This window comes from Talpa europaea (assembly GCF_964194135.1).
Source record: "Talpa europaea genome assembly, chromosome: 1".
Taxonomy (NCBI): domain Eukaryota; kingdom Metazoa; phylum Chordata; class Mammalia; order Eulipotyphla; family Talpidae; genus Talpa; species Talpa europaea.
The window spans coordinates 151,656,224-151,683,232 of record NC_140073.1 but is presented as its reverse complement, the minus strand read 5'-3'; the positions used below and the strand labels follow the sequence as shown (position 1 = coordinate 151,683,232).

The 27,009-nt window shown below is 42.2% G+C and overlaps 1 protein-coding gene across 1 annotated transcript in view; it reads left to right on the top strand.

The window, feature by feature from the left end:
- SPHKAP (SPHK1 interactor, AKAP domain containing) overlaps positions 1–26,649 on the top strand; it is a gene marked incomplete at both ends in the record, with an annotated part of 85,041 nt that extends 58,392 nt beyond the window's left edge. The window contains 7 exons of the mRNA XM_084227861.1: positions 3,205–3,460; positions 4,563–8,298; positions 14,164–14,349; positions 16,096–16,182; positions 18,405–18,457; positions 18,548–18,732; positions 26,506–26,649. Coding sequence (XP_084083987.1) covers positions 3,205–3,460; positions 4,563–8,298; positions 14,164–14,349; positions 16,096–16,182; positions 18,405–18,457; positions 18,548–18,732; positions 26,506–26,649 — 4,647 coding nt within the window. The remainder of the gene's footprint in view (positions 1–3,204; positions 3,461–4,562; positions 8,299–14,163; positions 14,350–16,095; positions 16,183–18,404; positions 18,458–18,547; positions 18,733–26,505) is intronic.
- Between the last annotated feature and the right edge of the window lie 360 nt (positions 26,650–27,009).

Here is a 27,009-nt window from a genome sequence, read left to right as displayed (position 1 = left end):
ATTTATATTTATTGATGTTTGATTTCACTGATAGTATATTATGCTATACTCTACTAACCCTAGGGAAATTATCTGATTCATGTTTTGACAGGAATACCCACCATGCTTTGCATATAATAGGCCCTCAGAAAGCATCTAGCAAATTTCTTTTTTAAAAAAAGATTTATTTATCTATGCATACAAGAGCTAGGGTGCAGGTTAGAGGTGTGGGGCTTGAGAGATTCCACCAGAGACAGAGTGGGAAGCTAAAAAGGCAGATCCACTGAAATATACTGCTGCAAGGAGCAGCAGGTGAGACAGGAGAGGTCTGTTGCGCCATGTGAGTTACCTCCTTGGCTGGGGATCAAGCTTGTGCTGCAGTAGCTGTGGACAGCTTCATAGTGCTGTGTCTTAACCCTTTGCACCACCAGGGAGGCCATGCATCTAACAAATTTCAAGGCAGTATATTATGTATGAATTCAGTAAAGAGAAAATGAATCAAGTCAGCTGCTATTATTTTATAGCAGTGACTCCTTACCATTTGGAGGATCACAAATCCTTTGTGAATTTATACAGGCTATAGACTAGTGTTTCTCAAATATCAATGCATATACAAATCCCCAAAAGTTTGCTTGAAAATGCAGCTTCTGGTTTAGTCAATGCGGGGGTGGGACCTGAGAATGTGCATTTCTAAGGAGCTCCCAGGAGAAGCTGAGGCTGCTGGTTTACAACACACAGCAAGACCACGGAGCTCTTTCCTTGAAAAAGAGTCTTAAGCATGTAAGAATAGAGGAATGCTGTTTCTGAGAGCACTGGAGAATGATTTGATTTGTCATTTTATATTATTCATCTGTCCTGAATTACTCTCATTAGAATATTCAATGAAAGAGATTCAGAAATGACATTTATGTAAGAAAAAGACACACTACTTTCAGAATACAAAATGAACTTCTGTGTGCTTGTATTCCTGTGTCTGTGCAGTTACACACTACTCACACACAGACACTCAGACTCAAAGATTCTAAAATGGCAAGTCAGTTAGTATTAGACCCAATTAATTCCAACCACAGATAATCATGACTTCACTAATCCTTTTGAATAAGAAGACATTTAGACAAAGTATTTCAAGTTTCACATGGAGATTTATTTTTTATCTTCCCTCTGCCCATTAACTCTTTTTTCCAGTCAAATAATTTTTTCTTAAAAATTTCTCTTAAAATTCTCCCTTAAAATTTTCTCTTAAAATTAAAAATCAGCACATTGTTCCTCTTACATAAACAAACACCCTAATGGAAAAGACATACTGGTCATTCCCCAGGGATCAGCATGAGCGACTGGAACATGTTCATGCTGTTCTAACCAACAACAGCCTGGAGAGTAAAATGGGTGTTGGAGAACTGGGAACTGATAACCTTAGAAATGATCAGAATGAATAGGTCAAACGAGGCACCATCCAAGTATTGTTCTCCTTACCACTCACCTCCCTATACACCAGCCTTTTAGAGATTAGATGAAAAGTAATGCACTTTGGAGTTCTCTTCTAGAAGGGGATTTCTTTAAATCTCATTTTGACTGCTTGTTCCGATGCACAACACAAGCTTACTGTAGCTGATAGAACACTCGCAACACATCTGAAATGCTGACAGAGTTTGAATGTCACCAAACCAGAAAGAGATACTGGTATGAGAAACTGGGACTCAACTGAAACAAGAGGGGTCTCAAGGTGGCTTTGATTCTCTGTGTAGCTTGATGAAACTTTGGACAATCTTCTTTATGCCTCTAAGTCCTGCCTGACCACCCTTCGCTTAGAACACTTGCTTTAGAAAACTTATCACTGAATTCTCTGCCCTGTGAGATTTAAATGTTTTTAAAAGTTTCTCACCAGTTTCATGAGCCAGAAAAGGACAGTCTAACTGTCCATATGATGATGTCCAGGGATGAATAGATTTAAAAAAGTGTGACATATTATTGTTCAAGTGAAATATTTTATTATATAGAAAGTGTATCATTATATAACCCCATTAGCTAATAACATAGTATATATAACATATAATATGTCCCACTATATGTAATAAAACATATAATATATTCATGGAATGCCAACTATATAAAGGAAAAATACTGAAATATATAAAATTTATAATGGGATATCATTCAATCATAAAGAAATAAAATCCTATCATTTGCAACAGGAAGAGAAAAACAAATACTATATGATCTTGCTTATGTGGAATCAAAAAAAAAATAACCATCACAGAAAACAGATCAGGTTTGTGGTTACCAGGGTCGGAGGTAGGGTGTGGGACTGAAATAGGAAGAATTGAAGGAAGATGGTCAAAAGTCACAAACTTCAGTTACAAGATAAATGAGTATGAGGGATGTCGTGAGTAACTAATGGCTCTAGTTAATGCTGCTGCAGGATGGCTGAAATTTGTGAAGTGAGATTTGAAGTTCTCATCACAGGAGAATTTTTTTTTCTCTTTTTTCACTTTCTTTCTATTGTATCTATCTGAGATGATGGGTATCATGTTAATTGTATCACTATATATAAATCAAGTCATCGTGCTTACTTCTTAACTTACATAGTGATATATTTAAATTATTTCTCATAAAACTAATGGGAGGTATAATGGTTAAAGGGTATAGGAGCCCTCTCTTTGAAATACAATCATCAAGAAGATAGTGTCTGAGCTCCATGGCAGGATGGGAACCTAACTTCTGCAGGTGCCTTGTCCCAATTTGCAAAGCTACCTCCTGCTATAAAGGTACCAGAAAGTCTAGCTATCCTTTTCGTAAAGCCAATTAGCAAACACAGATGGCCCACAGTCCTCCTACCACTCTTAAAGTCTCCATTGCCTTTTGATTCAGTGAAGTTGTGATCCAACTCCGTTCTGGCCTCTCTCCCTATTTTAAGAGCTTTGAAGAAAGTCTTCTCTGCTGCTTCATTTTGCCCCATGCAATTGTTGTTTCCACAGAAGAGAACAAAAACATATGATACAATGGTTTATTTTCCCCTAAGCTGAACTTTCTCCTGGGTACCTTGTGTTCCCAAACACACATCCCCTGATTTTTTTTTTTTTCCAAGCAGTTCATCAATAAAAGCCCAGAAGATATGTCAAACAGTTCCCACTGCTTCCAACAGGACAGATTGGTGGAAGAATAAAGGTCAGAGGCAGTAGTTTTTCATTTTCTCTTTTAATAAACGCCCTCTTTCTCCCCTTCCAGTGTCCTTGGCTGCCAGATATCTGCCTGGTCCAGTGTGCCAGAGGGAACAGACCCAACAGCACCAACTGCATCATCTTTGAAATCAACAAATTCTTGATTGGTCTAGAGCTGGTGCAGGAGCGGCAGCTCCACCTGGAAACAAACATTTTGAAAGTGGAGGATGACACAAACTGTTCCTTATCTTCCATCGAGGAAGATTTTCTCACCGCCTCGGAGCACCTGGAGGAGGAGAGCGAGGTGGAAGAATCCAGGGATGGTGAGAACTTGCCAATAAATCCAATGTACATCCTGACGTGAGTCACACCATAAAATGTCTGGCAGAAATTTCAGAAGCGTTTCAGGGCACATGAGTTTGGCTGACACATCATCACCATTTTCACTTACTGAGTTTAGGGAGGGAAGAAGACACAGACACGGTGAAGAGGATGACTAATGCTCGAGCCGATTCAGTGCTTAGGTGGCTCCAGACCCCATAAAGATGCCTTAGGGGTGCTGATGCAAATGTGTGTTTCAAGGGGAAACGCTCCTGCCTGTGCAGAGATGGATCCTATCATTGGAAGCAAAATAAGTTTCTCTAAGACTTTCATAAAAGCCACCGACGAGTGGAAGCCAAATTAGTCTGGCCTGAATCCCAGCACAGCCTCGGCATTGCCATGAACCCCAGAACTACTGGTCTAATTTTTCTGAGTCCCCGTTTCCTGACCTATAGTTTGGAGTATGGTAATGCTATAACACTATTACGTTTATTACATTTAACTATGTGTTTATTGTAGTTAACTACATATTTATGGTATTATTATTGTGAGGACAGAAGGAAAATAACCCAAAATCTGCCGATTATTCTTTATTTGCTTTTTGGACTGACTCATGAATAGAGATCTCTGTTCTGAGGTTTAATGGCTTCTTCTTCCCCACTCTTGGCTGCAGAGAAAGGAATATTCCAGATGTTACTGGGCCTTGTTGCTGGGCATGTCCTGGGCAAACTTCTGGGTAAACCTTTGCAAAAAAAAATTCACTATCAAGTTTGCTCTAAGCCTCTTTCCTCTGTATGCACTGGGTACTTCTAAAGTTGGGGTTCCTCTCCCCTGCAGGATGATGGCCATTCCCCATCTCCCATGCCTTCTCCCACCATAGGGCTTACATTGGCCCCCTACTGAAAGCCATTTTGTCCAGTGTCATCCCAAGATGAAACTCAAAATCCTTTTCAGGTTTATTTTTCTTGAACAAATGCACAAAATGTTATTTGGGGAAAAAATACCCAATGTTAAAAAAAAAGACATTTTTAGAAATAATTATTTTAGACTCACAAGAACCTAATCTCCCAAAAGTAATCATGGCCTTCATTTTCTTGTCACTAGGTTATGAAAATATAGATGTCTCTGCCAGTGTTTTGGAAAGTAAGCCAAAGGAATCTATCCCAGAGGAATGGAATTACAAGGAAAAGTCACTTTATACTTTGGAAGACAAATACATTAACAAATATCTTACACCATTGTTGAAAATAGAAGGCTCTCTGGAAAAAGTAGCAGATGACACAGCCTTGCAGAATCTAGATCTCTTAGCCAACCCACCAGAGAGGAAAGGCAAAGCTGTGGATTATGAGAGACCAGTCACAAGTTATTATTATTCAGAAGCTTTTAAAAGTCAAATGAAAAAATCACAAGCTCTCTATACCGCAAGTGACGCTGATTTCTCCAAGATGGCGAAGCAAGATGGACCCTCTCCCTGTGGGTTTGCCTCTGAACATGGAAGCGACTTAAATCCAGGAGACCATGAGTACAGAATGAACTCTGTTCCTCCCGCTGGAGAAGCTACAACCGGTGAATATGCTACCAATTTAGCAGAATCCGTGCTGCAAGATGCATTTATTAGATTATCTCAACCAACACTACCCCGGGAATCTACAGTCGGTGGTTCCGTGGCAAGTGCTCTGTCACCCAACAGTTGTTCCACAAAGGACATAGTGGTCCCGCGCTCCTGGAATGAGCTTCCCAAAATTGTCATCATCCAGAGTCCAGATGGCAGTGGGGCTGCCCCTGAGTCAGGCCTCTCCTCGTGGCTGGAGACAGAAGTCTCTGCAGAAACCTCAGATGTCTTCCCTGCAGAGAACTCCAGCAGACACCCCCAGAGCACTTTAGAAATTGCATTGGCTTGTGCAGCCACTGTGATTGGGACCATTTCCTGTCCACAGGCCACAGAAAGACTCAAAATGGAGCAAGAATCCCTGGTGGCAAGCCATCCTCTGGGAGGCAATGAGCCTCTGCAAATGCAAACATTGCAAGGACTCCAGGAACCTTCCATCAGCGAATACTCATTTCCATCTGCTTTGTGTGGCATGACTCAAGTGGCAAGCGCAGTGGCTGTCTGTGGCCTGGGTGACACAGAAGAGGTGAAGTGCCCTGCAGCTTCAAACAACCTCTCACCTACAGCCGAGACTTCTGCAACCTTCTCTGCAGGCTGTGGTTCCAGCACTGGGAGGAGCATGGAGCTGGGGAGGGAAGCCATGGCAGAGGCCTTGCTCAGGGAGACTGCTCTGGTGTTAACCAAGCCTAATACCTACAGCAGCATCGGTGACCTCCTGGAGTCCATGACCGGGAGAATCCTAGAAACCGCTTCCAAGCCTCAGCCCTTGTGCTCAGAAAATGTCCTTGGGAATGAGCTGGCACAGACCCTGTCCAGTATTATCCTAAAGCATTCCATTGATGAAGTTCACCAGAAAAATAAAATAATGGGCCCCGCAAATGGCAGGCCTTCCTCGGAAACATTAGACATCTTAATGGAAACGACACACCAACTGCTCTTCAATGTGATATGCTCCACATTCAAGAAGATGCACCATATAGTCCAGCTTGGCGAATGTGCCACCGCCCTTTCGAAGGAGTCCATCGGGTGGAGGGGAACAGAACGAGAGGCCCAGCCACCTGCTCCAGCTGCCAGGCAAGTGTGGATGAAAGCCCCTGAACACTCCAGCGGCCAGCCACTGAGCAGCTCCCGCCGCCCGAGCCTTGCTATCAACGACCCTGCACATGACCAGCACCCAAAGCAAGATGCCAAAGGCCCAGAGAAGCCAGGTCTCTGCAGGAGCCCCAAGTTGCCAGCCGAGTTGCCATGTGGTCCCAGTGGGCCTGATTCACCACCTGTGGAGACACCCCCCACAGAAGCAGACCTGAAAGCAATAGGGAGAGAGGACGCCAGAGCCCATCGCAGGCTCAGTCAACCAGGGAGCAAGTGCAGAGGCTCTCCGGAGGGAGAGAGGACACCCTCAGCCCTCAAGTGCAGCGCGGGCTCACAGGGTGCGCAGCAGGGCAGCCTCTGGCCAAACGCCCCCGACCAGCCCCCTTGCGCCTCGCCTGTAAACGAGGGTCCGGGCAGCCTGTCTTTGCTGGGGACGGGCGCGCTGCTGCCCACGCTGGCCCCGCCGCAGGCCAGACCCGCAGACCTCTACTGCATTGCAGACTTCGCCGAAGAGTTAGCCGAGACCATCGTCTCCATGGCAACTGAAATCGCAGCGATTTGCCTTGACAACTCCAATGGAAAACAACCCTGGTTTTGTGCTTGGAGAAGAGGGAGTGAGTTTCTGGCGACCCCGAGCGTCCCCTGCCGACCCCTGAAGAGGAAAAAGGAAAGCCAGGCGGGCGGCGCGCTGAGGAAGCACAAGCCCCCCCGGCTCAGCGAGATCAAGCGGAAAACCGACGAGCACCCGGAGCTGAAAGAGAAGCTGATGAACAGAGTGGTGGACGAGTCCGTGAACCTCGAGGATGTCCCCGAGGCCGTCAACGCCTTTGCCAATGAGGTGGCCGCCAAGATCATGAACCTGAGCGAATGCTCCATGGTGGACGGGGTCTGGCAGGCCCAGGGCTGCCCCCGCAGCCGCCTGCTGAGCGGGGAGCGCTGGAGCCGGCTGAAGGCCTCCAGCTGCGAGAGCATCCCCGAGGAGGACCCCCAGGCCAGGGCCTTGGTGGGCAGCCTGGGGCTGGCGCGGGCGCTGAGCCAGCCGGGGAGCAGGGCCAGCTCCGTCTCCAAGCAGTCGAGCTGCGAGAGCATCACGGAAGAGTTTTCCAGGTTCATGGTGAGCCAGATGGAGAGTGAAGGGCGGGGCTTCGAGCTGCTGCTGGACTACTACGCAGGCAAGAACGCCAGCAGCATCCTCAGCTCGGCCATGCAGCAGGCCTGCCGCAAAGGCGAGCACCTGAGCGTGAGGCCCACCTGTCCTTCGAAGCAGTCGAGCACGGAGAGCATCACCGAGGAGTTCTACAGGTACATGCTGAGGGACATGGAGAGGGAGGGCCGGGACGGGCCCGCCTCCCGACGGGGCAGCCAGGACTGGGCGGCAGGCTTTCTCTCGCCCTCTCTGCGCTCGCCCTTGTGCCACAGACAGTCCTCCATGCCAGACAGCAGATCCCCGGGCACCAGGCTGACCGTGAATGCGCCCATCAAAGCCAGCTCCTTAGACGGCTTTGCCGCCAACAGCCCGCAGGAGTTCCTAAGCGTGCAGCTGGGCAGTGGCGCTGGGCAGTCTGGGCTCTGCAAATCGGACTCTTGCTTGTACCGGAGAAGCGGCACGGACCAGATCACCAGCAGGCTGATTCACGAAACGTGGGCAAACTCCATCGAGGCCCTCATGCGCAAGAACAAGATCATCGTGGACGACGCGAGGCCCGCGGGGTCCGCCTCTGCACTGCGCGCGGCCAAGTCGTCAGGGCCAGGCGCTCCGGGCAGAGCGCAGGGCGGTCGCGGGTGGCGCGGGCCGGAGTCGGTGGATCACCCGAGGAGGGACTCGGTGGCCGAAAGCCCCCAGCACCCCGCGTCGTCTCCAAGCAAACCTGCTCCTCTTACCACTCGCCACAGTTTAGATTCTAAAAAGGAAATTTCCTCGTGCCTCGAGGTAAGCCACACCAGGAGATCACTTTGCCCAAGGGAAGTGCCTTTAATTCAGATTGAAGCAGATCAGAGAGAAGAGTGTGCTGGAGACCCTGAAGGCTTCCTTTCCCAAGGCAGCCCCCTGGAGAAAGCAGAAGAGCCTCTGAAAGAAGAACAAGGGGCAGCAGTGGCAAGAGGTGGAGACGGGGCCTTGAGTGCCTGCCAGAAACACAGGTGAGTGATTTCAGGCTCCCTGGGGAGCCGGCTCTTAGTTAGGATTTATGCTAAATCATAGGGACTTTACTGAGGCAAGAACTGAATTCTGAGACAACAAATAACCTCTCTATTCATATGCACTTATAATAGGAAGTTGGAAGCATTTTTTTTAATTTCTTAAGCAAATTAAATTCACATATATAACAGAGGAAATAAGGTATCGTTCTTCCCATTAAAAAGAATCTTCCACAGCATACCAGCTTGTAAAAGTCATGGCACGTTTCCAAGCCAGTAAGGAAATTATATCAACTTATTCGTTTGAAGAAGACTAAATTTAAATAAATTTTAAAACTGGCACCTGGTATTTTGATGTGGTGTTCTTTGGGTTTCTCCTTTCAAGTTTTCCTTTTCTGTCATATTTTAAGTAGCTTTGCAAGGACTCTGTGTTCCACAGTGCTGGCCCTTCAGATGCCTAGTGTAATCGTGGCAGCATAAGGGCAAACAAAACTGAAGGTTTGCTTTTTCAATAGTTCTTCTATGATGTGGGTGACAATGCTTCTTGAACTTGAAGCTGCTAGTTTTTCCTCTCAGGTTGCTTAAAGCAGTGTTAGTTTTTTACAACTCCCATTTTCTGCAGAAATTTCATTAGAATCTTGAATATGAGACCATTGGATCATTTTTAAATGGAGTTTAGAGTGAAATTAGACAAAAGAAAACAAACAAACAAACAAAAACCTAAGTTTCTGTTTTAGGAAAAACATAAGCCAGAGAAATAACTGGTTTAATCTTTTCAAAGATTACATACACCTGTTGCACAAAGAGCCTGTGACTTTTAAATGTTTAGCTACAATAAACATGTTGAATACAGCGTTGCTCAAATGGCATTGCTCTCTAAGGTCCCCCACACCTCCCCACATCCCCCAGGGGAACAAAAGAGAGGTATGGATGCCCCTGCACTTTGTTGTAAGGCTTATAGCACATGAGCAGGGGGTGGTCCAGAGGCTCTTGACTACTTTTTTCTTAACTATTTAGTGCCTAGAGTATAATTTTCTATTTGGATGAAACCCTGGAAGAATGCCCAAAGGAAGAAGAGGCAAAGAAAGCATGAAAACACACAAGCAAAAGAACACAAAATTAAACCAAATAAAGCAGAGGCAAGCTACCCAAGAAAAGGTCTTAGATGCAATACTTCTCTAGCTGTAGACAATGTTTATTTAAGTCTTACCATACCTCCCCTTAGTATTCACCATCTCTAGGGAGCCTGGAGAATTGCACATACTTAAATGTGATCAAAGAGCTGAGGAAATGAAATGACCAATGTGTAATTCTTTAAACCTTAATGTGAGATAAGGGAAAATGGAAAAACCTTATTTTAGATTTCAGGTTTCTGCCTTTGACTTTCCTTGAGCTCTGAGATCATAAACTACCTGTGAATTTAGTCAAAGAAAGTTCTATAGTCTGGAGCTTTCATGAACTACTAATTCAACAAAATCCAGTCGTAGGTTCACATCAAATAGCAACTGGCAATGAAGTTAAATAAAGTTCATTAAACAATTTTGAGTGTAATTGTCACTAATATTATATTTAAAAGAGATTACACCTTGGGGACTTTCAAAAAACATGGGAAATATGCATACATAAAGCTTCCAGATGGTTTAGGCTTATGTTCTATATAATGACCTGAGCACCTGTTCTTCAACTGATGATACAGATTTCTGGTTTGGCTTCCCCCATAATGAAAGACATTCAAGATCTTATCTGTCTCCAAAGTATAAGGACTGGGTAGGGAATATGGTTTCCTTTGTGGAGTATGTAGAAGATTGTGATAGAAAATAAACCCCACTAAGTAACCAGATAATCCTATGACTTTGATCAGGTTCCATAATCTCTCAGTTTACTCATATAATTGATGGGAAGAATAATATTACTGCATCAATAGAGGCTATTTCACTCTAAACTCCATTTAAAAATGATCCAATGGTCTCATAGTCAAGTCTCTGACCATTGTAAGAATTTGATCAGTGTATGCTTTGTGGGGGTGGTTGTTACTGAGGTTAGAGTATGTGCATGCCTTTATTCCAGGAGATTTTTTTCTCCCAAAGAAACCTTACAGAACATCATGAGCACTGTGTAAAAACAGGAGTATTCCCAAGATTGCAAAGGGTGTAAATTAGTCATATTTACTTCATTTTTTTTTTCTTGGCTAAGAGTTGTTATCATGAGACTTAATGTGTCAAAGTAGCTAAATATAGAGCTTAATTCCCTGCAAAAGAGTTTCCACCCACTGGTACCCAAGAGAGAGGGGGGTTACACAGGTGCTTTGCTTGGGGGTGGGGATGTCATTTCCTGAAGATATTTTTAGGCTACAATCTGAGGAACATTTTCATAACTCTTACTAAAAGCTTCATAAAAAAGAAATATACCAAAATAAAAAACTTTTTAACTTGATAAAAAAGTAGCAACTTCAGAGTTCACGATGCAAGTCAGCCCCCAATAAAAACACCTGTTGTATTTTAGGTCACCACATCCATGCAGAAATATCCCTCAAGTGTGAGCAGTTTAAATTATCCAGAGTAGGTTTCCTGGAAAATAGCACCCTGTTGGGGGGCAGCCATGCATTCTTAACTTAGCTGCCCTGTTTCAGAGAGTGGAGAGGGAAAAAGAGAGTCCTGCTGCATATCATCAGCCCAGAAAAGGAACAAAATTCATAATTCAAAGTGTGAATTCAAATTATTAATTCAAAATTCTTGTTCCTACTGAATGGTATTGCTTTCACTCCTCAGTAAGGCTGAAAAGCCATGAGTCAAACCATTATACATTGATTAGAAGCATCCCAAATTGGGGACCATGTGCTTTTTTGTTTGTCAAATATTGCATTTTTTCCATCATTATTGTTGTCCTCTTTTATGCTATTGTTTTTTGATGTAGGTAGTATCAGGAGAAAAGACTCCATGAATATGTTTACGTTTCTCTACACTGGAGATATTCTGAGCAAAGAGCATGGTCACCAGGATTAAAGAACAATTTGTACTAACTCTAAAGATACAGAGACATCAAGAGAGATACAGAGCTATTTTTTCATATTCTAGCATGTTCCCTAGCATATTCTTCCCTGTTCCCCAGGGAAGGTTTTTGAATTTGCTTATAATTTTAAGCAAAGTGAGCAACTCTGAGTACATAAATGACCTGAGCCCTAATCCAGAGCTTTCATATTCAGTGTGTGCATGTGTGTGTTTGCGTGTGTGTGTGTTACAGTGCTATGCAAACTAATGGAAATTCAAACATATTAGCTTTAGGGTTAGCAGCAAAGTATGCTAGAAACTTCCACACATCAATACCATGGTGAGCAGGACATGGCTAATTTTCTAGTAGGTGACACCTCAGATTTTCCCATTTGGGACTTAAGATGTGGAGATAGTTAAATTAATAGTTGAATGGGCCTAATTGTGACATTGGACACTTCGAAAAGAACATATTCATCTAAAGAATATCTGATGTTATAGAAACATAACAATTATTAATAATAACAATTCTAATAATGTATGATATATTCAGGTAACTATATGCACTAGAGTAAAAAACTGGAAAGCAGTGGGAAAAAGAAAAAGAAAACAAAAAAAAAAAAAAAAGGTAAATTGCTTTGACAATTGGTGAAGAAGAAATGACCCTAGCCTTGGAAATTCAGGTGTGAGCATCTTGGCTGAGATTTGATGGCTTATAAGGAGCAAAGTTCAGGAAAGGGTGTGATTAAACTTATGGATATTAGTGCAATTATATAATTCAATAATGTAGAATGTAGGAACCAGGAATTATGCAACATGCATACAATAAATGGTTTTATTTTCTAATTAATTTCTTCCAAAAGTCTTTGTAAAGTGGTTTTGTTTTCTTAGAAAACTTTATTATCTAGTCCAAGTTGAATAGGTGGCCGGTGGTAGAACTGGAATCTGTGGTAATTAGACTGTAAAAACTGTGTCCTGTTCTGCAGCATTTGTTCAGAGGAAGCAGTGAGACCAAAGCCAAGAGTTAGGAATGCCCTGAAATGTTTGCAGAACATCAAATAGTTTTTTTTTTGTTGTCTAGTGAGGAGGGTAGAGGCAGTAAAACTAGAAAGACTATAGAGGACAGGCTTCACCTTAGGGAATTCTTGAAGGTTCTTGACTGACTGGCCAAAGATGTGTGTGGGAAACCTTAATCTCAAACAATGTGAAGTTCTGAGAGAAAAGAAGTGATGAGGCTTGACTATTAGGAGCTCAGCATAATATAGTCCAGGTCAAGGGGCACAGAGCAATATCCACATGTCTCAAATCTCAAGGTCTCATGTGTGGTACCAACTCTTGTTACCTTCCATATGTTGTTGGATTTGACTGGGCTTCTGCATTCTTCACTACAGATTTGGAAGGTTGGAAATTAAGATAATTTCAAAAGCACAGAAATGGAAATAAGAGACATTCTGAAAAATGATGTAAAAATATATAAAATAATATAATAATTAAAAGAAAAAATGGAGGGCCTCCCCTGATGGCTCAGGCGGTTGGGTGCAGCGCTGTGAAGCTGTCCACAGTCTCTGCAGTGCCAGTTCAATCCCAGCAGGCCAGGGAGAAACCCACATGGCACAGCAGACCTCTCCTGTCTCGCCCGCTGCTCCCCTCAGGAGTGTATTTCATCAGTCTGCCTGTTCTGTTTCCCGCTGTGTCTCTGATGGATCCTCTCACCCTCCCGCACATCTGGCCTGTACCCCGGTTCTTGCATAAATAAATGATATAAAGAAAGAAAGAAAAAATGGAAATAAGTATGCAAAATGTGATGGAACTGAAAATGCTCGATCTTGACTGAATGCAAATGTCAAGAAGAAGAAAGCAGAACACTCCAAGGTTTTGGGCTCACTTAGAAAAACCAACTGGAATAAGAAACAGGGAGAGGATGGGAGAGCAGTTAGAATTCATTGTAAAATGCTGATTTTGAGATGTTGATGAGACAGATTGAATATGTTCAGAAAATCAATGCAAAGAAAATAGAACCCCAGAAATAGGAAGAGGGACCCGGCTGGCATTCGGACTTGGAAGCTGTTTTCATAATAGGAGAATCAATGTGATACTCAGGGACAGACTGCAGGGAAGGGCAGTGAACTGACCGGAGCTGGCTATTGTCACACTTAAAGGAAACCGAGAAACAGTTTCCAGAAAAGGACTGTCCAGAGAGGCAGATATTCATGGGAGAGCAAGGAAGAATGGATTCAAGGAGAAAGGCCTGTCAGATCAAGGATTAAATGCTCTGAAAGATATGTGATCTGAAAAAGCACCAGTCCAGAAAAGCTGTGCTAATATCAATCAGAGCTTTCAGGAAAGGGAATGATTTGCAAAGGTGACCTCAACTAGAAAGTGTTGAGAGGTGTTTATAGGTAGAATGACTTGGTAAATTACCAATGAGGGCGGGGGGTGGGGGGTGGGGGGTGACTCCAGCATGGGCTCCTTACGTAAGAATCACCTGATGTGCTTATTAAATGCAGTTTTGTGGGCCTCTCCGCAAAACCACTGAATCAGGTCTCTAGGAGCGTATTCTGGATTTCTTTATTTTAAACATTGCTGCCCTTCAATAATTCTGTGTGCTGGTCAGTGTGCGTGTCTTGGATATGAATGGAGAGGGGGGGTGCAAAGAGATGAAATGAAGAGATAGGGAGCTGGTGGGGAATGATCCTGAAAAGTCATGTGGGGCCTGGGTACAGGAAGAAGGGTCAACCCAAAAGAAAGACCCCCCCTCACCTGTGTCCAAGGAAATCATGCTTGCTCTGGCCAGGTTGCCAGCCCAACGGTGCCAGGAGTTCCCCGAGAAAGGGTCAGTCTCCCGCCTGCACTCTTGGTAACAATATCTTGCTGCCTGCAGTGACAGCCTTTGTACCAGAGATACCCCAGAGGCTGAAGTCTCCACAGAAGGCAGAGACCCTGATGAGTCCCCCAACCCCCCGGGCAGCAGCGGGGAGAGCACAGACAGCTGGTCCCAACTCGCCAACGAGGAGGACAACCCAGACGACACCAGCAGCTTTCTGCAGCTCAGTGACAGATCCATGAGGTACCTGCTTTTCACTTGACTTCCCAGGGAAGTAGGTCTCGAGGCAGATTCTTAAAAAACACACTTGCAGTACAAGGGCGAGCAAAAAGCAATGTGCACACTAGGTCAAGGCGCCTGCCTGCCACAGTCGTGCTGAGCACTGTCTTAACACCAGGTATGGCTTCCATCACCTGGCCAAGGTTAAGACTCACCTGAGCTCCCTTCTCTGCGAGTCCCAGTGAGTGCCTTCCACGATGACAACCACGAATTTTTAAATAAGCAGTGCTATTACACCTGGTGTGTTTGGTCTTTCTCTCTGGCTCAATTGTATTTCAGAGGCAATGCAGGCTGGCTTTAGCTGGGGCAAGTGTTTCTCACGCTGCCTGTTGTTGGGCCTGACTGTTCCTCCCCTTTCTCTGTCCTGCCCTCTGTATTACCACTCTGGAAACTAGCGAAAGGAGGTCCAAGCCAATCGGGAGGCACAAACTGAACACTATACCCCCTGTGAGGTTGAAACACAAAGAATCCCCACTTTTCTGCCCAAAGTCTTATTTGGCACTGGGCCAAGTCTGCAGGCCTTCCAGAAAGGTCTATTGGAAAATAGGTTTCAGATGCAGCTTGGTATGATGGTTCCTTGAAAGTATTATTTCTGGCAGTTCAGCCTATTTAGATTTAGGAAAATTTCCCAATGCCAAACAATTTGTCTAAAATTAAAAAAAAAAAAAACTGTTGCCAAATGTTATAATATAGAGACAAAAAGCAAATAGAATTTACTCTCTGGATTCAGCAGAAGTTTATAGAGTTAATTATCTCCAGTGCAATGTCTGAGTCACCAGATTCCAAGCAGTGAATTTATTCAGTCCCACCACATGAAATCAAAACAGGAATGTTCTGTTGGTTAATCACTGTCCTCCAGGAAGAGATGGTCCCGTCACGCAACACAATAGTGCTCACCCTTCCAAGACCTCACTGGGCAGAGGCATCTAATATGAGAAAACTCAGTGGGTTTCATGAAATTGAATGCCTTCCCTTTGGCAAGTACAGGCAGAGCACCAAAATTGTCTTGATATTATCATCTAAGATCCAGGTTGGTAGCTGGACCATATGGTGATTGTGTGATCTAGGAAAGATGCAGCACTCCATCCCTTCCCCTCCATGGCACTAAGGCATGAGCTGTGGCTCCGTCTCAAAGATTTTAAGATACAGGAGCTATAAAGTGTTGGCATTGCACTTCAGTGTGCTTGTGAACTCTGTATGCTGTAGGAAAACATTGAGTCAGGTGGATAGCCCACGGACTGTTCCTCGGAAAATATCTCCTGAATGGTAAAGGGAGGATGTTGTTTATCCCCTGATTTCTGTCAAAAGCCATGAATCAGGCAGAGAAGCATCCCAGTGTGTCCCTTGGCCCACATTCTTAGATAACTTTGTCTCTATGGGTAAACCCAAGGATTCTCCAGTTGATAGAGTGAAGGACACTAGATGTGACCCACCAGGTGTGATATCACTGCAGAAACCAGAACATGATGACGATGATGACAGTAATGGTGGTGGTGGTGATGGTGATGAGGACCTGCTTGAGCCAAAAAATGTCTTTTATTGGGATTCCCCTTAATTCAGTCAGAAATAAATATCCCAGGAGTCCTAGACAAAAAGCCATATTCTTGTGGGAACCAGAGAAACCACCTCCGAGAACGCTGGAATGTCGGTGTCAGCAGTGTGGCCAGGTGCTGGAGACTGGCATTAATATGTAAACTTTTGCTTTGTCAGCAATGGCAACAGTAGTGCCACTAGCAGTCTTGGCATTATGGACCTGGACATTTATCAGGAAAGCATGCCATCTTCTCCTATGATTAAGTAAGTAGCCACTGAGATGCAGTGATTGTGAGACCGCTACTCAATTCCATCGGCAATCCATTTTGATCATTCACAGTTGCCAACACTGATCCCATCACGTCCATACTGCCGTGGTCCCATGTCACTGGAGCAAGAGCTCAGGCCTACCTTAGCCCTACTTTACCACCACCTGCTTTCTGGACTTCAAATCTGCCCCTGATGATCTAATCATTTCGGGTGAAACTTATCCATACCATCAAAAATATGTCATTTTATGTAGTTGAACACATGGAAGCAAAAGTCCATTTAAATGTTACTATGATGACCAACAAAGACCGTTGTTCAGTACATGTCTGTAGAGTAAATGACTTCCTTTAATTGTAGACATGTGGGCTAGTAATGTCAAGTGTGCCCATTACTAAATGGGGCCATGATGGTTGTGGATCATTAATACCCAGGGACTCTGCTCTCTACCACATAAGGTATCTCTGAAAAACCAAGGGAGAAAAATACTTAGGGAAGCCCAATAGGTCTAGCATCAAATTTGATCAAGAATTGAAAGTAAATTAAAATATATGGCACCAAAAGGGACAGCAGCATGAGTTTAGGATTTCAACTAGAATTTGTACTTATTCTGGAAAAATAAATCAATTGACATCTTTTTTTTTGACCATCATGACTTCCCTTATTATTTGGAGATTTCTGAAATCCCCCCCAAAAATGAACATGAAATCTAGGACTCATTTTGTTCCCTGTCTGGTTTCCTTGGTTACTATCTATAGCTAAAGTGTTGCTAATTCACCGTGTTATCCAGAATCCCACCTGCAGGATATGCCTCAGTGATTGCAAGCTGTGTTGCATCCTTTGTGTTTCCACAGAGCCATTATTCACAAGTCAAGATGCACGTACACCTTGCTGTGGGTTGGTATTGTTTTTAAAAGGAAACCAAAAAATGAAACAAATATCTACTTTTGGGGGGATTTTATCTCTCTCCTACAGGAAATGTTTATTGACTTATTGTTGAATCCATAATCCCCACATGTGAGCCTAGGACCCCTCAGGCTCTCTGTGTTAAGGGAAAACCATGTTCTCCTACACAAAAATGTTGTTGTCACAGTATAAAAAAATAATGGCATCAACACCCCCACCCAAGTCAGCACCCTACAGCTCCTTAGCAGCAGAAACCATGGCTGCCATGTGTCATTTCACTTTTGTCACTTGCATAGAGACCTGGCAGAAGAGCTGGACCCTTGGGGAGTTGGGCATTCTTCTACAAATGATTAGATATGCTTGAAAGAGCAACTGCACTTTCTCTCAACATCAGAAAGGCAGTGGAGTTTACCAGCCAGGTCCTAGCAGTAACAGAGACTACAGGGGAGAATCAGCTCATAAAAAGACACATGTTAAAGAGGCCCAGTCCTTTCATTTGCTGCCAGGACAAAGGTATAGGGCACCATGGGGTTCTCAAGATTACCCCTTCCTTCCTGCTGTCAGGTCCAGTCATAGCTTCTCACACTGGACACAAGGCTCACTAACAAGTATTCACTTATAAAAACATCTCATATATTGGACGTGACCAAATCTAATGAAATATTCACTTTTGTTGAGAGTCGCTAGTGCTAGATTACTTTCAGCCAACTCCACCCTTCTATAAAAGGAAACAAACAAAAAATTCAAGCAATTGAGTTATTTTGCAGTATGTTGATTTTTTTCCCCTTATTTCAGATCAGAGGACCAGCTAGACATATAGAAAACATGTTCTCCTGAACTGAAATGTTTGTTGTCAAATTCTGAAAAAATAATGACATCAACATGGGAACATGTGTCCCTTAAGTGACAATAAAATATGAAAGAGATAAATATAAATTTTCATCCCAGAGCTAGTGTCCCACAAAATCCCCTCTTGACTATTTAAATCTGCGAAGGATCATGGAAGACAGATGATGGAGATAGAAGGATGCTTCTCTCAGAGTCTCCCATGCCAATCATCCCAACTTAAACCACTAGGTTATCAGGCCTTTCCTTTTGTTTGTTTTACAGGGGCGGGGATATTTATCACAGACCCAGTAGTCCTTGTCATAGCCTCATTGGTATTTTCCCAGCGTTACTTCACTCAATGAAAATGATAAATCCAGAATGAACTTAAGAAGCTTCTAGATCAATAAGACCCATCACTTCATCTTCCATTTACAGCTTACTCTTCCTAAACATGACCAATCATGTACTGTTGTTTTCTCCCAAAGTGAATTAGTAGAAGAGAAGGAGATTCTTAAAGGACAGTCAGAAAACGTAGAGGGTAAGCCACATTCCCGTAATTCTGACACACAATTTGCCTGCAAGCTCCCTGTAGCAAGTGTAGTGAGGCTGTGGTTGTGTCTGTGTGCAGAACCGGCCCCTGGACTCCCGGTGGGAGCAGCTGGCCACCAGGGCAGCCTGCTGGTGATCAACTTTGACCTGGAGCCAGAGTGTCCTGACGCTGAGCTTCGAGCCACTCTGCAGTGGATCGCTGCCTCTGAGCTTGGGATTCCCACCATCTACTTTAAGAAATCCCAGGAGAGCAGAATTGAAAAGGTATCATGTTCAGGTTTGCATATTGCTAGAGCTTTGTGTTTTTAATCACTGCTGAAACTCAGTAATTGTCCAGTTAATTCATTCAAATTTGCATTATTTATTCTCAAATTCTTAACCTTAAAATTGTTTTCAGCTATGATACTTCCCACCTGCCCAGATATAATCATGATTACTATTTCTTTGATGCTCAGTTTGTCTCAGCTCTTTGGTGATGGTGAGAAAGTAAATTGAGGCAGTGGGAATTTATCAAAAAGTCTGTTGTTCTTGATAATCCTGTGCTCTGGAATCAACCTCTTCATAGCATTCATTTAAATACAAGGTAGAAAGAAAGGATTGGTTTATACTAGAAATCAATGTGAGGCCACGCTGATGTTTAAAACAGATGTGGCATGGTGTCAGGAGAATGCATTTTATTTATTTATTTTTTTAATTTATATAAGCACTGGGTACAGTCAGAAGTGTGGGAGGGTGAGAGAATTCACCAGAGCCAGAGCAGGGAGCAGAACAGGCAGACTGATGAAATACACTGCTGAGGGGAGCAGCGGGCAGCAGGAAAGGTCTGCCGTGCCATGTGGGACCCTCACCAGTGGCCGGGGATCGAACGGGCACTGCAGAGTCTGCAGGCAGCTTTGCAGCCCAGCGCTTAACCACTGCACCTCAAGGGAAGGCCCAGGAGAATACATTTTTAATTTCTTACAAAGCAAACTTTACATTAGGTGGACTTCTTCATTATCATTCTCCACTTGCCAGAAATGTGAAGATGGTGAACAGAGCCCTGAGCAACATCAAGATTAATACCAACTATGACTGATTCCATATCTCTAAGACCTACCACTAACTTTGGTACAATCTCAGTTAATAAGATTAAGGCATAAATCCATCTGCGTTCAAGATCAATTTTCCATAATATAACAGGATGCTGTTGAGACTTAAGAATAATAATAATAATGTTGGCTTACTAGTTTTCTATTGCTACATGACCAACTGCCACAAATTTACTAGTTTAAAACCATCACACCCAACTCTGCAGGTCAGATTTTGGGTGAATGTTACTATGCTCTCTGTTCAGGGACTAACAAGACAGAAATCAATATGGCAACCTGGCTGGCCACTTATCTGGAAACTATGGGGGAAAATAAGCTTCCAACTTTGTTCAAGTGATTGTTCTAATTCAGTTCCTTGTGGCTGTAGAACTGAAATCCCCATTTCCTTGCTGACTGTTAGCTGGGGGCCAACCTCACCTTCTAGAAGCTGCCCAGATGTCTTGTGGCCCCTCCATGTACTCATGCTGTCAATCTCTTACTTTTTCAGCCACCGCCACTCTTGGATTTTTAAAAGATTCATGCAATTAGATTAGGTCCATCACATAGTCTTCTTTTTGATTAATGCAAAGTTAACCAAAGAATTTATTTTGCCATTAAGGCAACATAATAAGGCTATGTTTATCTCATCTTATTCATGGGCCTAGGGATTAAGGATTGCTGTTTTAAGAGGAAGGTGGCTTCCTACTTGACACTATCAGACTAAAGCAACAGTGTCTCATTAGCAATTCATTGCTTGGAGAAGGTTAAAGTAACATCTCCGTGAAGTTCAGAAATGTCATTTTCTCTCCAACATTCAACTGCCAATCACCATTCACAGATGTAAACCCTGGGAATTTAAAAGAATTTTGAATTTTGGGGATAGATTAATTTAGTTAACATATATCCCTTGATAGGTTCCCAACTTTTAATCCTCCTACTATATGAAAATACAGACAAGAGTTAAATGGGTAGAGAATGTCATAAATGAAAATGAAGCAGTTCATCCTCCCCACCACTGTCTATGAATTTAGCCTTGGAGTTGAATTGCACTTATAGTCAACTGGTAACTAATCCCAGCTTTGAGTCCATTGAAAAGTCAAATTCCAAATATTGTAGCCATCCAGGGCACTGTCATTCCTACCCAGTAAATGACATCTTCACTTTCAAACTTGCTCTTTCCTGTGTTTTGTCCGTATTAAAAAATATATTTATCACACCTTAATGATGAATCGAATGCACAGAATCATAGGAAACACTTATTTACCAATAATGCCCCTCTGCCCCTTCTTGGACCTAGTGGTTATTGAGGATTGGGCCCAGAAATATGCATTTTTAACACCTTCCCTCAAATGAAGTGACTCTGATGAACACTAAAGCTGGGGACCGCCTCAGTGAAAATATCCTGAAAGTTGGCAGAATTTGTTTGTTTTTAAAAGATTTATTTATTTATACATACAAGAATAGGGGTACAGGCCAGAGGTGCAGGGGGTGAGAGGATTCACCAGAGACAGTAGGGAACACAACAGCAGACTGACTGAAAGACACTGCTGAGGGAAGCAGCAGGCAAAACAGGAGAGGTCTGCTGCCCCATGGCCAGCATGGTCAGCTCCCTGCCCAGCCAGGAATCAACTCATACTACAGAGTTTGCAGATAGCCTCACAGTGCTGTGCTTAACCCCTTGTACCACCAGGGAGGCCCAAGAGTGGCAGAATTTGAAGTGTTTTTTTTGTATTCCAGGGAGAATATGGTTGAGAATACTAACACCTAAAAAATCTAAAACAGCTTGCAAATTTAATTTTCAATGACCTTGACATCATTTAAATTTAACCTACTTGATTCAAGGTACAAAAAAAAATGGAACAGAAAAGGAAAAAGCAAGTAGTTATGACACCAATTGGTATTTTCCCACCATTACTTCACTCTATGAAAATGATAAATCCAGAATGAACTTAAGAAGCTTTTAGATCAATAAGACCCATCACCTCATCTTCCACTTACAGCTAATTGTCTCATGTTTGGGATAGGAAGCATCATTGCTTTACAAATCTTTCCCTTCTATTTAAAATGAGTGGGTTTCTGTGAATTGGAGTGGGCTGTTGACTGGCCCTTTCTCCTCTTTCAGCTGTGAGAATTACTTGTTTTCCTCAAAGGCAATGCCTCAAACAGAATGTATGAAGAGAGGAAACAGATGCCTGCTTATCTTAAGAAAATGGGGGTCAGAAGTAGAGTGGCCTCCCCCTAATTTCTTTTTTGTATTGAGGTAACATTGTTTACAACACCACAGATGATCCAGAGGTGTAGGATCACACTCCTTCAGATGTATGTTACCACTTCCCACCCACCACTACGGCTCCCACAGTCCTCTGAGAAGGCCTGTCAAGCCCTCTCCCCGCTTGACTCCATTCCACATGCAAAGTGCTGAAAGGAGAAGGAGAGGGAAACATTGATAACATTGATTGTTAACCACACATTTCCCAAAATACTGCCCTTAAAATCTCAGTTTTGAAGACTTAACAAAGGAAGGAAAAACAAGGAAGAGTTAGGCTGTCTTAGCTCTGACTGCTATAATAAAGTACCAGAGACTGAGTGTCTTACACACTGACATTCATTTCACACAGCTCTGGGGCCCAGCAGTGCAAGATAAAGGTGCAGGCATGTTCCACAGCTGTGTCCTCACAGGGCAGTGTGAGCTCTTGTGTCCCTTTTATTATGAGAGCCCCATCCTCATGACCTCCTCTAACCCTAATTATTTCCCAAAGACCCCCCTCCTAATACCCATCACATTTCAGGTTAAGGCTCCAGTATATGATATTGGGGAAGGGGACAGAGACGTTCATTCTCTTTATTTGTAAACACGAGAAATTGTCTTGGGTTATTGGCCTTATGTTAAATTTAAATGATGTCAAAACATGAGGCATATTCTAGCCTGGGACCATTGCATACATGACTGGCAGGATGGGCTCACGGATGAGGCATTTTGGCAACTTTGGGTCAGTCAACAACATCCTGTGGTCTCCCTCAGAGGGGGACCCTCCTCTAGTAGATCCTACATAGATGCAAAGAGACTGGTATCAGGCTTGTAGAAAGGTCTGCAGCAGAGCCTTCTGGGAAGGGTTTAGAAAATACTGGCATCTCCCCAAAGCTTGGATTGTCTCTTAGAGCCATGACTTAGTGACAAAACTTGGGAATAATGTGGTGACTCAGAGAACCAGAGTTTACAGAAAGAATAATGAAAGGCGATACGGCTAATTTTATGTTTCTGTGACTTTGTATTGACGGCATCTTTATAAGAGACACCCTCAAGGGATAAGACTCATATAAGGCCATCAGTGACCTTGAGGAAAATCCTGAAGAGAAGGTGATGATTATGAACAACTCTCAATGAGACTTAAGAAACAATGGGCAGATCTTCTTACCTAGAGCTCCTGCTCACCAGACAACCAGGAAGAACTACGAAAATGATTCATTGAATCATGTAAAGACATTCTAGCCTTTCTTCTTTTTCTCTTAGGCCTCACATTGTCCAATATAAAAATTATGCCTCAGATCATTCATACACACCAAGATATAAGTACCAGCTCAGAAAATTATTTAGATGAATCTCCATAAATTAATAATAGACAAGTTCCTCTTTCTGAAGTTATTTGCATTTTAAACAAAACATTTACCTAAAGGGTTTATGCTCTCTTTCTAAAATTTCAGGAATCTGACTGACCTAAAGCTCGGCAAGGAAGATCGGATAACTAATAGTGTCTGAAATTCTATCACTAGTGCCGATGGAACTGAATGGAGCTGGCACCCCATTACTGTTGTAGTGAGCAGTGCAAAGAGAGTGTCCTGCCCTCTCAAAGTACATCATTTTACCCAGTCACTGTGCCCTAAGAGACAAGCTCCATGTTTGCCCCTTCTCTAGTGCCATTGCCCCAATCTCGGTTCTTCTTTGCCTAGATTCAGTCTCCAGTCATTTTTGTGAAGCACCCTATTAATAGAAAATTATTGAGTATGTAACCCCAAAATTTGCCTGTGTATTTTTAGTTTGTTTTTTTTTAATAAAGTAGCTTCATTTATTTTTTTTTCTACTACTTTGTTATTGAGGTAACATTGGTTCAAAGCACTGATTATGATTTAGAGGTATAGGTTCATACTCACCACCAAGGCACCTGTAGTTCCTACAAGAGTCCTTTGGAATACTTCCACCTTTTGCTCCCCACCTTTCTCTCCCTCTGACACCCTCAATGCTACAATAAAATTTCCAGGGTTATTTGTCTTGCCTTTGTCTATTCCTTTGTTTTCTTCCTCTGTATTCTACATATGAGTGAAACCATCTGCTGTTTGCCTATCTCATTCTGACTTATTTCACTTAATATAATCTCCATCCATATGGGTTCAAATTACAATGTTTTATCTTTTGTAGAAGAGCAGTATTCCATTGTGTATCCACACCACATCTTCCTAATCTACTTTCTTCCCTTGGACGCTAAGGTTTCTTTCTTAACTTGGCTATTATAAATAGTGCTACAATGAGCATAGGAGTATATATTTCCCTTCAAATTTGTGTTTTAATATAATTCCAATAGATACCTAGGAGTAGAATTGCTGGATCAGATGGTAGATCTATTTTTAATATTTTTAATAAAACTCCATACTGTATTTGGTAGGGGCCGGAATAGTCTGCACTCCCAGCAACAGTATAAGAGGATTTCTTTTTCTCCACATTCTTGTTAAAATTTGTTATCTCTGGCCTTTTTGATATAGGCTATTCTCATAGGTGTGAGATGGCATCTCAGCATGATTCTTGTTTGCATTTCCCTGGTGATAAGTGATGATGAACATTTATTTTTTTTCCTGTGCCTGTTGGTTTTCTGCATACCTTTTTTAGAGAAATATCTATATAGTTCTTCTGCCCATTCCTCCCTCCCCCTCCCATTGGGCTATTTGTTTTCCTTTTGTTCAATTGCCTGAGTTCTTTGTAAATCTTGGACTTACAGATCATGTCAGATGTAGGGTATGCAAATAATTTCTCCCATTTCGTGGTGAAGGAGTAGTGCTTCATTGTAATGATAGTTTCTTTTGCTGTGCAGAAGCATTTTAGTTTGATGTAGTTCCACTTGTTTATTTTTGCTTTTGTTTCCTCTGTTGTTGGAGTTAAGTCCCTAAATATGTCTCTGAAGCCAATGTCTTGGAGTGTTTTGTTGATGTTTTCTTCTATGTATTTTATGGTTTCATGTTTTACATCCACATTATTAACCCATTGTGAGTTACTTTTTGTGTATGGTTTGAGAAGGTGGCTTAGTTTCATTCTTTTGCATATGGCTGTCCAATTTTCCCAACACCATTTTTTGATAGGCTTTCCTTATTTCATCACATACTCTTGGCTCCTTTGTCAAAGGTTATGTCCATGTAAGTGTGGGATTGTTATGGGCTCTCAATTCCATTCTCTCTGTCTGTGTGTCTAGTTTTATTCCAATACCATGCTATTTTGATTACTACAGCTTTGTAATGTAGTTTGAAATCTGTGATTGTGATACCTCCATTCATATTTTTAGAATAGATGTGTAAATACATAAAACTCAAGGATAAATTCTTAGACAAAGTTCAACCTTGATGAATCTGGATAGTATTCCACATTTCAAATAATCTTGATCATTTTGAATGTATTTAATTTACATTTTGTCATTCCTTCTGTCATTAGCAAATTTTTTTAGCACCTATTAGGTGCAGACACAAGATATGGAATGATGGCTGAGATGCTGTCCTGTCCCAGTGAGAATACAATCTGTAATATAATTGCTATTGGCTTGCCATCTGTCTTCCTTTTTACATCATCCTAAAACTCTTTGAGATAGTGTTTATATTTCCATGTAAAAAGTTAAGTGTTTCATTTTACAACCTAAAAAAGTTCTTTATTCTGATTAAGCCAACACAAAGCAAGCATGTACAATAAAGTGCTGATTTCTGTAACTGTGCAAGTAGTGTCATCACAGCTGGAGAAGAAGCCCAATTTAATAGTAGCTCTATGTGACAGCTTCCCATTAATTGAAATGAATTAACAAATCCAAGCTGAACAGAGGGAAAAGATCAGAAAAAAAATTGACATTCTAGTTACTGGCTCATCTTGAAAGTCTGAGCAAACACAAAAGAACAGAGCAAAAAAAGTCCTAGACGGAAATACTGAAGAAAAGTAACTAAATCACAACAGTTCATCTTTTTTAACAAATAGATCTTTCTTTATCAGAAAACTGTACCAGATTCCCAGTGTATCTTCTTGCCCAATGTTCTAAATAAATATCAATGTTATATATTCTCCTACCACTTACATACATAGGGTGCTGTAGAACAAAGAGCATTATACAGGATGTTAGAAGAACATGTGGATGTCAAATCCCAACTTTTCATCTCTCAAGCTCTCATTCTTCATTAGTCAGTGACCATTTCACAGGACTGTTGACTGCAATTCCTTTTGTAATGAAAATCCAATCTCTTTTGATCTTGATGGTGGGGAAGGGAATTTCTCAAAGTGGAATAAGGTGACCAAACCCAAATGTTTGTCACTTTGTTTATTTGGCCTTTCTGTACACATTCAATGAGATTATCTGTGATACAGATAGAAGGGACCAGGTATCATGCTGTACATGCTATACAGTCCTTTCAAAAAGGGTCCAACCCAGAGAAGAAAGTAGGCCTGCGGAAACTGTTCATGTATCCAGAAGAATTAGTCTGGAATGAAGAATTCCAACTTGTATCCCACATGGATGACCACTGTTGTGAAGAAAATTAGACTTCAGTTGAAATAACTCTTTAATAATTTGAACTGTCTAAAAAGAAAACAGACTGTCTGGAAAATAGTCCCCCATCACTAATGATATTCAAAAATAGCCTGGAGAGCTTTTGCCTCTGGAAGGATGTTTGAATGAGATGATTTTGAGGATCCTCTGTGATATGTGTGTCTTAACTCTATGCTTCATTTTAGTTTCTAGATGTCGTGCGTCTGGTCCATCAGAAGTCCTGGAAAGTGGGGGATATCTTCCACGCAGTTGTCCAGTACTGCAAAATGCATGAGGAGCAAAAGGAAGGCACCCCGAGTCTCTTCGACTGGCTGTTGGAGCTGGGATAAGGCAGTGCTATCTGTAGAGTATTCTTTTCCTTTATTCCAGCTTAGATTACAGTGATTTGCTCTAAATTTTCTCAAAACATCACATCACATTAGCAGAGCTATAAAAAAAAATCTGCTTCTCAAGACTATTGCACATGGAAAAATGTGAAGAAAATCAAAATATAGGTCTGTACAGATCAATACTACCTGTGGCTGATTTCAAAATAGCTTGTATTAGAATGTCTGGAAAAACAGACCTTAATGAAATCTTAATGGGACTCAAATTAAAAGCTTATAACGAGGTCCAAACACCAAGGAAATTGTACTTACATATTTTTGACGATATGAAATGATATGTCATGTCTCCAATTATATAACTCA